The sequence below is a fragment of the Dermochelys coriacea genome, chromosome 1 (assembly GCF_009764565.3).
Source record: "Dermochelys coriacea isolate rDerCor1 chromosome 1, rDerCor1.pri.v4, whole genome shotgun sequence".
Classification (NCBI taxonomy): Eukaryota; Metazoa; Chordata; order Testudines; family Dermochelyidae; genus Dermochelys; species Dermochelys coriacea.
This window is the reverse complement of record NC_050068.2, coordinates 62,558,222-62,575,454: the sequence shown is the minus strand read 5'-3', so window position 1 is coordinate 62,575,454 and position 17,233 is coordinate 62,558,222. Positions and strand designations below refer to the sequence as shown.

The 17,233-nt window shown below is 40.2% G+C and overlaps 1 protein-coding gene across 3 annotated transcripts in view; it reads right to left on the bottom strand.

Annotated features, from left to right (window-relative positions):
* The window catches only part of VWA8 (von Willebrand factor A domain containing 8), a 301,480-nt gene that overhangs the window by 257,939 nt on the left and 26,308 nt on the right, over window positions 1-17,233 (bottom strand). For all 3 annotated transcript variants that reach the window (XM_038402763.2, XM_038402782.2, XM_043504544.1), the window contains exons 3-4: window positions 12,692-12,822; window positions 8,226-8,336 (exon numbers count right to left, since the gene is read on the bottom strand). In XM_038402763.2, the coding sequence (XP_038258691.2) occupies window positions 8,226-8,336; window positions 12,692-12,822 (242 nt within the window). The remainder of the gene's footprint in view (window positions 1-8,225; window positions 8,337-12,691; window positions 12,823-17,233) is intronic.

The following is a 17,233-nucleotide window of genomic DNA, read 5'->3' as shown; positions in this document are numbered from 1 at the left end:
CAATCATCTCAACTCTTTCATGTAATTAACTCCATGTCTCATTTAATTGTCTTAATTAGCTTTCTGATCTCTTCTGATTAACAGAAACCATACTCAGTTCTAGTGGTGCTATCTTCGGGGACTTCTTGTCACATTCATTTTCTAGACAGGATAGTTTAGCTGTCATTTTTGACATTGAACTGATCATTACAATAAATCTTGCAACCTATCGTAGAAAATCTTTCTGCTGCCTAGGCAATCAGAACACAGCAAATATTTTATTTTTCAGCTTATGATTCAGGTGCTTCATAAAGATGCACCATAGGGATACAAAACTCGTGTATTAAAAATACTGTGCTCCCATATTTTGCACATGTACTGACTTTATGGCTATGTATTTGCACACACAAAATGGGCAACGATATACACAATTACCTGCTCTGTGGACAAAATTTAAATAGCAAATTTAGAAAAAACCAGTGAAGTCCTTTTATTTCTGGGCCCCCTACATAAGGCACCTAGTTTCTCATTTGCAAAAGTAATGACACTCATAGGTTCAACTGAGGTGAATGAGACTTTAACATTCTTTCTGTACAGTTTCTTTGGGATGCAAAAATTGATACCAAAGCATATGAGGTCGCTGTTAATGATTTGCATTGGATGCAAATTTAAGCTGATGTATATATTGCTCTTCGGTATGTGACATGTAAAAAGACAAATAAGAATGGGAACAGTGCAACTATACACAAAAAACTTTGACCTAAATCCTCTAAATCCCAAAAATAAGCTATACTTGTATAAGCAACTTCATACCAGTTTAACTGCATCCACACTTAGGGCAGGTCTACACTACAGCCGGGATCGATGCTCTGAGATTGATCCCCTGGCAGTCGATTTAGCGGGTCTAGTGAAGACCCGGCAAATCGACAGCAGATCACTCTTCAGTCGACCCCTGTACTCTACCCACAACGAGAAGAGTAAAAGCTAAGTCGATGGGAGAGTTTCTCCTATCAACCCCCGCAGTAACTCGACCTAAGGTACATTGACTCCAGCTACGTTATTCATGTAGCTGGAGTTGCGTAGCGTAGGTCAACTTACTGCGGTAGTGTAGACATAGCCTAAGGTGTTACACTGATTTAACTATATTGTTTTTGTAAGGGCTAGAGGTCTATGGCTAGCAACCTTAGTACTAAGGAGACGTACCTGAGCAGGAATCAGCTGATTCCCAGCCCACAAAGAGCAGCAGAAAGTTTCAGAGATGGGGGAAATGCGAAGGGAGACCAGACTGGAGTATAAAGCCTGCTGGGAGCAAGTAGGCTCCATCAGAAAAACCTGAATTTGGGAATGAGATTACAGACAAGGGAGAAGATAGGCCTGAGCATTACCTAATAACAGGATAAATGAATGGATTTGAGAACTTTATTTTGAATCAAACATACCTCCAAGGAGGAATGGTACTGGATGGTACTCATGTGTGTGGCATTTAGGTAAGGAGCCCCTGGAAGGGAAAAACTGAGGCAGGATGCTGCAAAGCCACTCCGACCATGAGGGGACACCCAGAAGGCAGTATGCCCTGACAGGTTCTAAACAGATATAGTTTAAGCGGTACAAAAATTCTCTGGAGACCAGCTCCTCTATCCATAAAAAGAACCAAATATGAAGAAGAGGCCATTTGAATGTTTAAGTAATACAAGAAAATTCAGACTAATTACTTCACATGCAACATAATTAACACATGTAATAATATTACAGAAGGTCAAGAGGTTACTTAATTGTCTTCATAGCAGCAATAATGGCATTTCTGGAGGTTTGTAACAGTCATTTAATGACTGAATAGAAAAATTAATGGCCATGGACAAAGACAAGAAAACAACACTTGATACTCATTACCTGACAGAGGCCAAGTAACTGGTCATTAACCCATTATAAATTTTTTATTTTACACAATTTAAAACAGAAACTAAAGTATAACATATAATTTGAGGTTTTCCATTATTTCACCACAGCTTAGTTTTCTCAACTTTTGAAGTAATTTACCTGTCCAAAAGTAAATACTTTTTCACCCATCAAAAAGATCCATTCCCAAATGCACCCACAGCTACAATAATTTTCAAAAATATTCAACCCATTGCTTCATAATAAAAAAATGCGGTTACTATTTCTGATCCATTAAGATCTCTCAAACCTATATTTAAAAAAAAAATCACATTTAAGATTAGAACCTCAGACTCAGATACTCCATGTAAAAAGACTACATTCAAATATGTATGCTTCTAAAACAACTAAGATGCCAGTTTACAGTATTTATTCTCTCTGTCTCTCTTTATATTAAACTTAGAGCTATAAATAAGAACATTATCTTCTTAACAGTCTCAGACAGAAGTTCGACAAACTTTTGTAGTTCAAAAAAACCGAGGAGTACTTGTGGCACCTTAGAGACTAACAAATTTATTTGGGCATAAGCTTTTGTGGGCTAAAACCCACTTCATGAAGTTGGCCACAAGTACTCCTCGTTTTTTTTTTGCTGATGACTAACACTAACACGGACTAACACGGCTATCACTTTGAAACCTGTCACCATGCAAAGGCACTGTATTTTCTAGTTCAGTGATCATGGAGCCTAATCCTGATTCACTTTTTTAAAATAATTTCTGGTAACAGCATGCCAGCATTAGTTACGGTACAGTATTATTTAGTTACAGTACTGTATAAGATTGTATACTAAATGTTGAAAAATATCAGAGACATCATTATGGCACGAGCTGTGCTACACAGAGCCTCACTTATCTTCAGCAACTGAGAAATACACAGGGCTTTATTCCACCAGCAGAACTCAGGCTACAGGCTTCCCTGATGTTCAGAATATAAAGCTGCTCTCCATTTTCTAGGGGGTCACAAGCAGTAGGCACTCAGATACCGGGGTGACGGGCCTGGTGTAAGAACTCTGGGCTTATCTACACTACAAAATTAAGACGACTTTATCTAATTTGACCTTCAGCCTCCGAATTAAGTTGATTGGGCATGGTGTGGCCACACACACTGTCTCAATGGAGTGCGTCCTCACTAGCAGTACCTGCATTGATGCACAAAACAGTTCATCATGGATAGCTATCCCAAAGAGCAACTTGCCGCAGTGTGTTTTGGGAAGTTTGTGCAATGCCTCATGGGACCAAAACATCGTCACAAGGGAGAATGGGAACATTGCGTCGGCATCTCATAATGCACTGTGCTCAATGGCAAACAACCCAACGGTTTTCGCACCTTAAAACCGTTGCGCGTACGCCATAATCCAGAAATATGGAGCCTGCTCAGTTGTGCACTCTTGCTGTGAACATTTCAAACACCTCGCACCTTCTCCTGCAGTATTTCCAGATCCAAAGTAGGGTCTGCCACATGGAACACAGCAATGTCCTGCAAGCAGCCCTGCTGCAAGACATTGAAAAAAACAATTCACAGTTGCTGCTGGCAGTCACAGAGCAGCTGCACTCTGCGGAACGCCGTTTCTGGTCCCATGAAGAAGCACTGACTGGTGAGAACGCATTGTTTTGCAGGTATGGGATGACAAGCAGTGGCTGCAGAACTTTCGAACGCAGAAGGCCACCTTCCAGGAACTTTGTGCAGAGCTTTCCCCTGCCCTGCAGTTCAGCAACCCAAAAATGAGATCTGCTCTGACAGTGGAGAAATGAGTGGCGATCGCTATTTGGAAGCCTGCAATGCCAGACAGTTACTAGTCAGTGGGGAATCAATTTGGAGTAGGTAAATCAACTGTGGGAGCTGCTGTGCTCCAAGTGTGCAGGGCCATTAATCAACTTCTGCTACGAAGCGTAGTGAGTCTGGGAAATGTGCAGGACATAGTGGATGGTTTTGCTTCGATTGGGTTTCCTAATTGCAGTAGGGCGATAGATGGGAAGCATATCCCCATCTTGGCACCAGACCACCTTGACAAAGAATACATAAACTGACAGGGATACTTTTTAATGGTGTTGCAAGCTCTGTTGGATCACAGGAGGTATTTCACTGACATCAACATAGGATGGTCGGGAAAGGTTCATAATGTGCGCATCTTTAGGAATTTGGATCTGTTCAAAAAGCTACAATCCGGGACTTTATTCCAGACCACAAAATGAACATTGACGACATTGAGATGCCTATAGTTATCCTGGGGGACCCAGCCTACCCCTTGTTCCCATGGCTCATGAAGCCATACACTGGCTGGACAGCAGCAAGGAGCGGTTCAACTATAGGCTCAGCAAGTGCAGAATGGTGGTTGAATGTGCCTTGGGTCGTTTGAAAGGGCACTGGAGAAGTCTACTAACAAGGTTGGACTTTAGTGAAGAGAACATTCCCATGGTTATAGCTGCCTGCTGTGTGCTCCATAATATCTGTGGAAAAAAAAGGGAGGAAATTTTTAGGGGTAGACAGTTGAGACAGATTGCAGCCATTTTTGAGCCAGACACCAAGGCAATAAGAAGAGCACAGCAAAGTTCTGAAAAGCCATTTCAATAATGAGTCACAGTAATGTGAGCCGCTTGTCTGCACTGTGCTTTCGCAAACCTTCATCTGCCTTGTCCCCGTAAAGCCAACCCAAGCCCACTGCTTTTACTCAATAAAGAACATTTATTTCTCAAATCCATTTACTTTATTTATTTAACAAACATAAGTAAAGAGGGAGAACAGAAAATAAAGGTAACCTTGGGGAAAAGGGGTTGTAAAGTTGAAACAGGAGAAACATTTTCAACTGTGTAACATGATACTGCATTCCAGACCATCAAAGGCCTGTGAATTGGCACCTTCTGTTCCTTGTACCTTCCCCCTGCGTTAAGTGAATGGGATAATGGACTTTTCCCATGCCTCAGGGAACGCTTGGGAGGATGATTCTGCGCCAGGCAATGCTGGCTGGCTGTCCACCAGAGTCTGAAGAGGGACTCTACCCTAAAGCTACTGTTCCTGCAGTTCAATCAGATTTCTCAACATGTCTGCTTGGTTCCTCACAATCCGAAGCACCACATCCTGTGCCGCATGCTCTTGCTCATTGGAAGTTTTTCTGCTCCTCCATGTCCATGTCTAACTTCTCGGAAAGTGAAATCCTCCACGCTCTCAGCTCTGTCACAGCTGTCCCGGAGGCGTTCATTCGCTCAGTGAACATGTCCTCCCACATTCTCTTTCTCCTCCTTCTAATCATCAAAAGTCTGCTTTCAGGTGTTGATGACACACTGAAGGACACATTTCCATCTGTCAGTCATAGGAAAAAATAAAGGAGCTATTGTACATGAATAAAATGTTTCCATAGCAGGGCCATTCTCATAAAAAAAAACCAAATCCTTATTACACTAGGTGCAAGCCATAACTGTTCACTGTGCCGTTTTGCTGCTCCAGCCATAGTGAGTAGGCCCCCTGGGTCATGGGTGACTGCACTTTTCATGAAGTTTATGGCAGGCTAATCTTGGAAGCAGAGGTAGCTAGATGAACAATGGCCTTTCCCCATAGCATCATGGGAAGCTGTTTACTAACTGTGGGCAGAGGGGGGACTTTTTCACTCCCAAATTGCAGAATCTCTCACGTGGGGCCCCAGTCCCCTATCAGCCACTTTAAACTACTTGCTGATCCATGCCGAGCAGAATAAAGGCACATTAGCAGCTGTGTGTTTTGGCGATCCTGAAAGTGTGTGTAGGGAGGGGGGTCTGCATGCCCTTTTTTTTCTTCTAAGTGCACTTTTAATGAGAACTTCCCCCATTTCCCCTGGGCAACCCTATGAGATATCAGTCTCCTGAGGGTAACAGAGGCAGAAAGGAAGGAGATGCTGCAAGTGTCTGGGTATAGACCCAGTCCTTCTGCTGCTATGCTGTGTACCGCAATGATGCCAGCAGAATTAATTCAGGAGTTGTGTGGAAAAGTGTCGTACCATGGTGGAAGAAATAAGACTGCCCTGCCCAGAAACCTTCTGCAAAGGATTGCAAACTCCATGAAAGTTTCCTAGAGATATCCATTGAGGATTCCCGGGCTATCCCAGTCCACATACACAGTCTTTTCTGGGGGCTACCATCTGTGTAGCTGGAGCGGCCTCTTGTAAGCAGAGAGCCACAGCACCTCACTTTTTCTTCACAGTAAACATGCCATATCACCAAATGGGTGTGTCCGCTAAAGTTTAACTGAACTTTGATTGTAACTGTATACTCACCAGAGGTGGCTTCCCCAGCATCACGGTCAGCCACCGTGATGTCCTGCGACCCACAGGGTTCCAGGGTTAAAAATATTTCCTGGTTCTCGGGGAGAATGTATCCACCGCTCACCTGTCTCCCATTCTCCTCCTCCTCCTCATCCACCATATTGTCTTCCTTGTTGTCCCTAGACTCACACACGTTGCTTGTGGGGGTGCTGGTAGGGTCACCCCTGAGAATCGCATGCAGCTCACTGTAGAACTGGCATGTGTGGGGTTCAGGACCAGAACAACTGTTTGCCTCTCTTGCCTTCTGGTACGCTTGGCGAAGTTTTTTTTATTTTCAAACCGCATTGCTGTGTGTCCTTCGTGTAGCCCTTCTCTCCCATTCCACAAGTGATGTCAGCGTTTCTTCTGCTGGATCAGAGTTCTGCCTGCACAGACTCTTCTCCCCACACAGCGATGAGATCCACCACATCCTGTGCAGACCAGGCTGGAGCGCATTTGGGGCATGTAATCTCCATGATCAGCTCTGCTTAAGATGGCATGCTCCCAATGCTGATCAAACAGGAAATGGGAAATCAAAAATTTCCAGGGCTTTAGTAGGGGCGGGCTGTTTCCTGTGTACCTGGCTGCAGTGCAGCAGAGTTGAGAATGATCTCCAGAGCAGTCACAGATGAGCATTGTGTTAGTTTTTAAAAGTCATATGATACATAGAATACATAATCAACAATAACACAAATTTAGATGAATATATTTAACAATACGATTTAGATATTAGAATCTGGATACTCAGGTATCTCACTCATGACAAACTGTAGAGAGATTTGATTGTGAAAAGTGAAATATATCCATGATGGAGATTGTTCCTCAGTAATTGAGAGTTAAGTTGGTTGTCCATTTAGAGAAAAGTACTTGTTACTTTCCTGACTGTGCTTCTCATCGACACGCTAGCTCATCCCTCCTGGTATTGCCAATGGAGTCTATTATAATCTTACCCCCAGGGATGCATCTCAACTCCGGCTCAGCTGTGCCAGTGGAAGTAATTCAAATCCAAAGTGTATTGTATACATTATTTTATATCATCCTTTTGGGGTATATTTCAAGATAGCCTACATAGAGCCTCCTCTATTTTGAAACAAACCATACTCTGTGGATCACACAAACTATAGAAAACTAGTGTCTGGCTTCTATGTTTTGCATTTATATAGCAACTTACATTTGAGAAACTCAAAAGCACTTTATAAATATAAATTAAGATTTAATGCACCTGTGCGAGGAGTATAATATTCCCTTTTATTACTAAAAGGTCATTAGATCTGTTATGATTTTATACATAGTAACACGGCACATACATTTACTTACCCTCAATTAAAGTTTAGGTTATGAAAGCTTCATTATTATAGGCAGAACATCAGTATCTAAATTAATGCTCCTAATGAACACAGTTCTATTTAAAATGCATGTAGCCATGTACCAATAAGTTCATCTCATTTCTCTTTAAGGCCTGAAATGCGGTCCTTAAGCATGTGTGTAACTTTTAACTATATTAGCAGTGCCACTAAGTTCAGTGCTTAAGTACTTTGCTAATTTAGGGTCGCAAGCCATGTCTACACTTACCAGTAGATCGGCATTGCAGCAATCAATGCAGCAGTGTGCAGTTAGTGAAGACCTGCTAAATCAATCACGGAGCGCTTTCTGGTCGACTCCGGTACTCCATCTCCCCAAGAAGAGTAACATAAGTTGGCAGGAGAGCATCTCTCATTGACCCAGCACAGTGTAGACACCGCTGTAAGTCGACCTAAGCTACATCAACTTCAGTTATATTATTCACATAACTGGAGTAGTACATCTTGGGTCAACTTACTGAGGTAGTGTAGACAAGGCCTCAGTGCTGAAGCATTTTCAGAAGCAGCAAAATCAAGTGGACTACATAAGCCTTTCGGTCTACAGAAAAAAGCACCTTAAATCAATATTTCTGGAATTCCAATTTACAGCTTTAAATGTATTTCTTTTTGATTTTTCAGACTGTAATTTCCTTTGGACTAGCTGTAAACAGTAAGAAGTTTGGGATGTGACAGCAACTTGCCTGATCAATATAAAAAGCAGTCCCAGCTCGGATCTCTCTGCGTTGTTTCAGATCTGTTTCTGTGGTGTCCCTTGACAGTGCAATATACTCAACCTCTCGTTTGGTCAGCTCCTGTGGGCAGTAGTGAGAAATTTTTACACAGCCCTAGGCTGTCGCACAGTCATTTACAGTAGCTCTGAACAAAAATTTAATATCTCTTAGTTTTAAGATATTTACAGTGTTTTCTTCCTCATACATAACAGTATGAATTTTTGCTCAATAAAATTTTTATACTTCCCAAACCTGTTCTAAAAATCATAACAACCACCTATAAATTCTCTAAACTGAACCGCTAAGCCCTGTAAACTGCTTTATCTCCAAGATGACTTTTTAGTAGTGGCCACTGAAAAGCAATGAGTCATAAGCAAAAATGCACAAGTTTCCTATTAAGTTCAGGAGTATTATAAGTTCCCACCCTGCTTCTGTTCAGTGATGTTAATATTGGTCTCAGAAAATAACCACTGAGTTTAAATATCCTTGTGAGTATGCTGAAGAACTACAATTTTGGCCTACTGAATCAAGCTGTTATTTTTTGTAAGCTTTTTGGAGCAAGGACTGTGTTTGTGTTTATACAGCGCCAAGCACAATGGGGTCTAAGTCCATGATTGGGCTCCTGGGTACTATGGTATTTATTATTTACATTAATAACTAAAAAGTTTTAAAACTGGAAATTAACAGATTACCTCTATAAGAGAAAAAAATGGGTGTGTGCCATTTTGCTGTTTTATGGAATAGGTTTGAATTTTCCCCCTCATGTTTGTACCCTACTTTGCTTTTTTTAACCTTAGAAATAGCAGGAATTTCAGGTGAGTCTCCTGTTCTTCTGTAGGTCTCAGTGGGGACTTGGAGATACACACCAAGAATGCTCTCAGCTCTTAGCTGAAAGTGTTTTGCATCTTTACCAGAACTTTCTTCCCAAACGGTTCATTTGAACATTTGTAAGCAAAACAAACTGTGATGTTTCACTCCACATTCTTTATGAAAATATGCTTATGAAATGAATATGACATAACTGAGATATACTTTATGCAAGATGGCTTGTGTAAGATATCATTGGAAAGGTTATGATTTACTAAATGTGATTATCCGATTTGTATGCCAACATCACTTCTGTATCTAAAGTTAGGAATACTGACTATGTATCTGTATTTCAAACGTGTTACTTTGGGTGTCACTCACAACTAGCCCTTCAGGTACAACAATGGAAAAGCCAGACAGAGCTAATGGCCCATTAGCAAAGACAATGGGCTGTGAAAGAGCTTAGTCTTCTAGTGGACACTCCAGACAGCCTAAGAGTAATGGCTGCCACTGCCCTGCAGAGACATTGGTCTGAGTCACCTGGTACTGGACCCACCCCTGGAAATGCCAGTGTTCTTCCACTGGGAGACTAAAGGTTCCTGCCATACACAAGAGCTATATAAGGCAGGGGAGTGACATCATCATGGTTCTCCTTTGCCTCTCCACCCAGAGATACTGAAAAACACCTAGAAGCAAGAACGGAACTGAGGGGAGAAGGGTTGAACCCAGGCTGGGAGGGCGACCAGTCTGTGAGTGGAAATACCTGAAGTCTCAAGCTGCCGGCCAGTGCAGCTGCCTTTCAAGACTTTTTGTAATCTACCTGTAACAATAGCTAGGGTGAGAAATTACTATTTGTAACCAATTTCTTTAGTGAAACAAGCTAAGTTTGTGTGTTGTGTTTTATTTGCTTAGTAATCTGCTTTGTTCTGTTTGCTACCCCTTTAACCACTTAAAATCTGCCTTTTATAGTTAATAAACTTATTTCTTGTTTATAATATAACCCAGTTTGTGAAATTCATAACTGAGGGGAAAAGGGGGAGGGGGAGAGAAGAGTCTGTGCATACCTTTCTCCACATTGACGGAGGAGACAGATTTCATAATATACCCTTAGGTCTGCACCCCAAGGGAAGTGGACACCTGAGCGCTGGGCAAATCCTTTAAGCTGGGTCCCTAGAGCTCATCTCAGTGCTCTGTCGTTCTGCAGTTGGGTGTGGCCCTGATTGTGTGTGTGCTGGAGGAGGCTTAATAGCCTGGCTCAGCAAGACAAGTGAAAAGGGTGCACTGGCTGGCAGAACAGGCTAGTTCAGTGGTATCTCAGCACATTAGGTGGCATCTCGAAGGGGGGCAACCCATCACACAAACATAAAAGATTTTTACGCAATCTTATCCAGTCAGAAGACAGGATACTGGGCTAGATGGACCTTTGGTCTGACCCAGTATGGTCATTCTTATGAATAACTGCCATTTAATTACATTTCATTTCCTTGACATCTAGTAAGTTATAATGATACCAGTTCTCTCATGGTCCATACAATCTCCCAGGACAGATGCAATTTGCATTTTTAATGTAAAAAAACAAAACAAAACAAAAAAACATATGGCAAGGAAAATGCTTTCTTTATACAACATGAGGAAGCACAAAAGGGCACATTGTGGTAGATTTCAAAGCTAATGGATGAAGCCACACACCCATGGATCATAGTGGGGTGGGCAGGAAACCTCACACATGGTGCAGTCACAAGACCTCCAGCAGATAGTTTAGATCCAGGGGGTTAGTGTCACACTCCCTCCTTTTTCCCTAGGGGACAGGGGATAAAAACAAATGCATACCTCTACCTAAACACTATGAGGAAAATCTGCAAGGAAAACCTCAGAGTATTCCTTCCCTCAATCCCTTCCCTCAGTTTTTCCATGGAGGAAGCAATGTGGCTCACTGTCTTTTACAGTATGCAGAGATCTTGATTCCGAAAGGTATGAAATACAAAGAATAGGCTAAAAGAAAAGGAGTACTTGTGGCACCTTAGAGACTAAAAAATTTATTAGAGCATAAGCTTTCGTGAGCCACAGCTCACTTCATCGGATGCATTTGGTGGAAAAAACAGAGGAGAGATTTATATACACACACAGAGAACATGAAACAATGGGTTTATCATACACACTGTAAGGAGAGTGATCACTTAAGATAAGCCATCACCAGCAGCAGGGGGGGGAAAGGAGGAAAACCTTTCATGGTGACAAGCAAGGTAGGCTAATTCCAGCAGTTTACAAGAATATCAGAGGAACAGTGGGGGGTGGGGTGGGGTGGGGAGGAGAAATACCATGGGGAAATAGTTTTAATTTGTGCAATGACTCATCCATTCCCAGTCTCTATTCAAGCCTAAGTTAATTGTATCCAGTTTGCAAATTAATTCTAATTCAGCAGTCTCTCGTTGGAGTCTGTTTTTGAAGCTTTTTTGTTGAAGGATAGCCACTCTTAGGTCTGTAATCGAGTGACCAGAGAGATTGAAGTGTTCTCCAACTGGTTTTTGAATGTTATAATTCTTGACGTCTGATTTATGTCCATTCATTCTTTTACGTAGAGACTGTCCAGTTTGGCCAATGTACATGGCAGAGGGGCATTGCTGGCACATGATGGCATATATCACATTGGTAGATGCGCAGGTGAACGAGCCTCTGATAGTGTGGCTGATGTGATTAGGCCCTATGATGGTATCCCCTGAATAGATATGTGGACAGAGTTGGCAACGGGCTTTGTTGCAAGGATAGGTTCCTGGGTTAGGAACAAAAAAGCTTCAAAAACAGACTCCAGCGAGAGACTGCTGAATTGGAATTAATTTGCAAACTGGATACAATTAACTTAGGCTTGAATAGAGACTGGGAATGGATGAGTCATTACACAAAGTAAAACTATTTCCCCATGGTATTTCTCCCTCCCACCCCACCCCCCACTGTTCCTCTGATATTCTTGTTAACTGCTGGAATTAGCCTACCTTGCTTGTCACCATGAAAGGTTTTCCTCCTTTCCCCCACTGCTGCTGGTGATGGCTTATCTTAAGTGATCACTCTCCTTACAGTGTGTATGATAAACCCATTGTTTCATGTTCTCTGTGTATATAAATCTCTCCTCTGTTTTTTCCACCAAATGCATCTAATGAAGTGAGCTGTGGCTCACGAAAGCTCATGCTCAAATAAATTTGTTAGTCTCTAAGGTGCCACAAGTACTCCTTTTCTTTTTGCGAATACAGACTAACATGGCTGCTACTCTGAAAAGAATAGGCTATTTTTCCATTTGTGATTGCATATGGTAACACTTTTTCAACTGTTTTTTCTTAGTAACATTTAATTGATTAAGCAAAAAAAAACATTCACTTAAATGTTTGTACCTTTTATTCATTGTAAAATAAAAATCAAACTTTGTAAAGCTTGTGCATGGAATAAGTTCTTTGGCAACTCAGTAACAAGTCATATAAGCTTTTCTAATATTACCTTTTACAATTCAACAAGTAATAGAATACATACATACACCTACACACATATAGACATACATGCATGCGTGCACTGACACACAGACACACAACAACTACTAAATAATCTTATTTCATTAATATAAACAAAGTTTTAAAACGTACCAGGTACTGCATGGCAATAGAGCGTCGAAGGGGTCCAGGGGGGCCTATAAGAAAGACGTCTTGCCCCAAAAGATCTTTTTGCATTATCCATCTTAGATGTTGGACTACAGATTGGGCCAAATTGTCTGACACTGTAAGAAAAAGATATATATATAAATTAACTCTAGTCTAAATTATGCAACTTTAAACAAATACTATTAAATGAGGTTCGTGGCCAGTAGGGATTACTGACATTGTACTCCTTGTTTATTTAGACTTTAAAATTGAATACATACATAAATAAATCCAAAGTTGAATAACTCAAAAGCAGCTAATTGTGCCCATAGTCTCTGTAACCACATATGTTCCCTATCTACCCTCATTCTCCCTGCCTCTGTCTGTTCATTTGTTTGTTAAATTCATGTCACAGTTTGTCTCAAATCAGCTTTTAAACTCTTCATGGCAGGGACTGTCTCTTATTACGAGTTTGGTTCAGTACCTTGCACAATGTGGCCCCAGTCTTGACTACTGTAACATGAATAATAAATAATTACTACTGTTATTAGAGAAACAGGACTTATCTAGCCTATATCTCATTGCTTTCATATCAAATGATATTTATTAAATAGTAATGTTTGCACCAGATCAAGTAGCTTAGTTGTAGTGACAAATAAGGTCTAATTTGCTAGGGGTTTTTTTAATCAAATTTTTCTATATATTTTAATCTACTATAATACAGATAAGTAGCTATGCAGAGTTAAAAATTCTAGTCAAATCTTAGTATTTCAGTCTTCTATAATATGCAGCCTCCAAAGACAGACTGAAAGCTAAGACTCAAAGCAGATCCACTGGTTCTACATTAGAGTTGCTGAAGTCAGGGATGGAAGTATACCAGAAAAATACTACTTATCCTGTTAATTTACATTCCAGTATACTGCTCAAAGCATAAATCGATACAGTTGATATAGTTTTTGATTTGTGTGTTTCTGCTTACTCTCTGATATGCAAAATTTGGTAATTTGGAATAGATTTCCCAATCAAAAATAAAAATTAGCAAGACTCTTCTGTGTCTTATTTTCATTCTTCCTATATGTTTTGCAGCAGCCTTTTATCAAACAATCCTAAGTCTGTTTACAGTACATTATTAGAGATAGTAATGGACTTGCTAACAAAAAATGTGCCCAAAACATTTAATAAAATTTAACACAAAAAACAAAAATATGTTCAAATGCAAATGATTTCTATGAATGGTTATACCACCACCGACTATACCAGTAGATCTCTCTCGTAGACAGAAACTGTCACAGAAGATTTTATGCCTTCCACAACATATCCAATTCTCACCTCAGCATACTCCCAATTAGGGAGTAATTCCTAGGCAAAAGCAATATAAAAGTTAGCCTATTCTTTATCTCAGACATGCCACTAAAGAACTCCCCTAGGATCCTAAGTGTTGGAAAAGCTACTGGCACTGAGTCTTACAAAATAATTAGCCATTAAGTACAGCATATGTTTCCTCTGTGACTTGCCATTGCGGCAGACTATTTAGAAGAGAAAATGAAGGAACACAGAAAGAAGGCAGTGATGAAAAAAGTTCTTTCACCTTTTCCTTCTAATCAGAGAGGACCTTCCAAGGCAGTGGGTGAAATCTGAGTCCCCAAGGAAGTCAATGAGAATTCAGCCATTAACTTCAATGAAGCAAGGATTCCTCCCAGGGCCCTAAGCCCTTGGGAGTCTGACACTGAACAAACCAAAGATTTCATGTTGTCCTTATACAAGCTCCCAGAATTATGGAAAGACTGTCATATATCCAACCGTCATAACTTTTTCACATAGGTTTCACTGTCTCCATCCATGGAGGCAGACGATTCTTGTAGATTGCAGAGTTTTTAAGGAAGGGTGTGGTCTGAGCCATCTGGTTAAGCTGAACCATGAATTCAGAGTGGGCCCTCAAAGAGAACAAGGAATCAAACTTTCAGAAAAACCAGGATGGGAAGCAGTAAATCATAAGAGCGCTGGAAAAAAATCTAAGAGTTACCACATCTCCCTTGATTTAAAAAGATATTAGGCTGTACACTCTATCTTCATTCCATTCAATCTGCCTTCCCTATTTTTTGTCCCAGAACAATCTCAAACCAAGACTTATTCACACAGTGCTTCCAAGAAGATATGAGCATCATCATTACCAGGAGGCATTGGAGATGGATTGGCCATGTTTTTCAGATGGAAACTGATTCCATCAACAGAATAGCAATAAGATGGACACCTGAAGGCAAGCAAAAACGAGGCCACCCAAAAACAACTTGGTGAAGCTGAGCTGAAAAATCTGGGGCACAGCTAGGGAACCATTGAAAGACTTGCCAGAAAAGGACATGAGTGGAGGAGCTCCATCACTGCCCAAAACACCAGAGGCATAATGGGTACTAATTAACTAAACTAGGCTGTACAGTCAGTAAGAAGCAAGAACTAATACATAGGACCACTGTTTTTCTATGCAAGACCAGTAAGAGGCACAGAATAGAGCTAGCTGCTGTCCTCTGAGATAACTGCTATGTGAAAGTCTTTGCAGAATCAGGGCCTAAAGCATCAGAGGATATCTCAGACAATTTCAGATGCTAGTGATGTACCCAAGCCTTGCAGAAGAAACAAAGAAACCAGATCTTGAAAGATAAGTGATTTACAAAGTGATTTTCTATGTCTGGCTTTCATTTTTTATTTATTATATTTTATATGCATTTACTGGCTGGTGGGATGATCCAACCATTTTTATATTGTTATGAAAAATTAATTCTATATGCACACCCAGAGAACAAGATGAGCATCTGTTTTATAAATCTAAATAAATGCAATCAATTAAAAATAGATACAAATTATTTATCATTTCATCTTACCTAGATATTTAGCTAATCATCTCTTGCCCTAAAAATAGCATTTGGTACCTATTCATTTTAAAAGCATTTTAATTCAACTTTAAAGTTAATCACATTTCTTGTATGAAAAGCATCTGTTTAAAGCATCAGGGTGGACAGGATACACTACAATGCATCATATAAAACTACTCCATGTTGTTCAGTAAGATCCTCAGTGCAGAATAAAAAACTTCAACATTTTAAGCTGAATATTTTGACCTACCATCCAGGAAAACCACTAAGGCTCGATCCTGCTTCCACTGAAGTCAATCAGATTTCCATCATTGATTTCAATGGGAACAATACTGGGCCCTAAGCACAAACTGTTTAAAATAACATACGCATTTATATTACAAAACCAAAGGGAACAGACAATTCAAGTAAGTGCTTTTAAACAACAGATTATTTATGGACACATAAATGATAACATATTGTTTATTCCATCTGGTGTCACCATACAAACACATCTATGCTGGAAATATATTTTCTTCAAATTCAACATGCATTGCATACATAACACATACACACATTATGAAAAATAAATTCCCCACAGAGAATAAGAGAATGTTGGGAATCATTAACAAAGGGATAGATAAGAAGACAGAAAATATCATATTGCCTCTCAATAAATCCACGGTACGCCCACATCTTGAATAATGTGTGCAGATGTGGTCACCCCATCTCAAAAAAGATACACTGGAATTGAAAAAGGTAGAGGAAAGGGCAACAAAAATGATTAGGGGGATGAAACAGATTCCATATGAGGATAGGTTAAAAAGACGGGACTTTTCAGCTTTGAAAAGAGACCACTAAGCGGAGATACGATTGAGGTCTATAAAATCATGACTAGTGTGGAGAAAGTAAATAAGGAAGTGTTATTTACTCCTTCTCATAACACAAGAACTAGGAGTCACCAAATGAAATAAATAGGTAGCAGGTTTAAAACAAACAAAAGGAAGTATTTCTTCACACAATGCACTGTCAATCTGAAGAATTCTTTGCCAGAGGATGTTATGAAGGCCAAGACTACAACAGGGTTCAAAAAAGAACTAGATAAATTCATGGAGGATAGGTCCACCAATGGCTATTAGCCAAGATGGGCAGGAATGGCATCTTTAGCCTCTGTTTGCTAGAAGCTGAGAATGGGCGACAGAGGATGGATCACTTGATGATTACCTCTGAAGCATCTGGCATTGGCCACTGTTGGAATACAGGATATTGGGCTAGGTGGACCTTTGGTCTGACCCAGTATGGCCATTCTTATGTTCTTAGTAGTGTGAAACTTTCTATGAGAGACTTTGGGAAATTAAAAAAAGCTTCATTTAACACATAGTTCAAGAAGAGAAGGCTCATGCAGCAAATCAGAAAAACTGCACTACCAAGAGACTGCTATTTATAATTGCTGAAAAAGTATTTGCTTTTAAAAAATATGACCACAAATGTAAAATTGTTTTAATAAATAAACCTATCCTAAAAATTGTAAGATGCCGACCATCCTTGACAGGCATTAATTACGTTCTTTAACCTGTTTTATGAACTTGTCCCTTGTGCTTTTTTATTATGACTGCTCTTCAATAAGAGGGTTACAATAGCCATATATGATGTTTTAAGTAGGTAGGAAATCTTGCTGTAAAACTAAACTCTTCAATTTCAC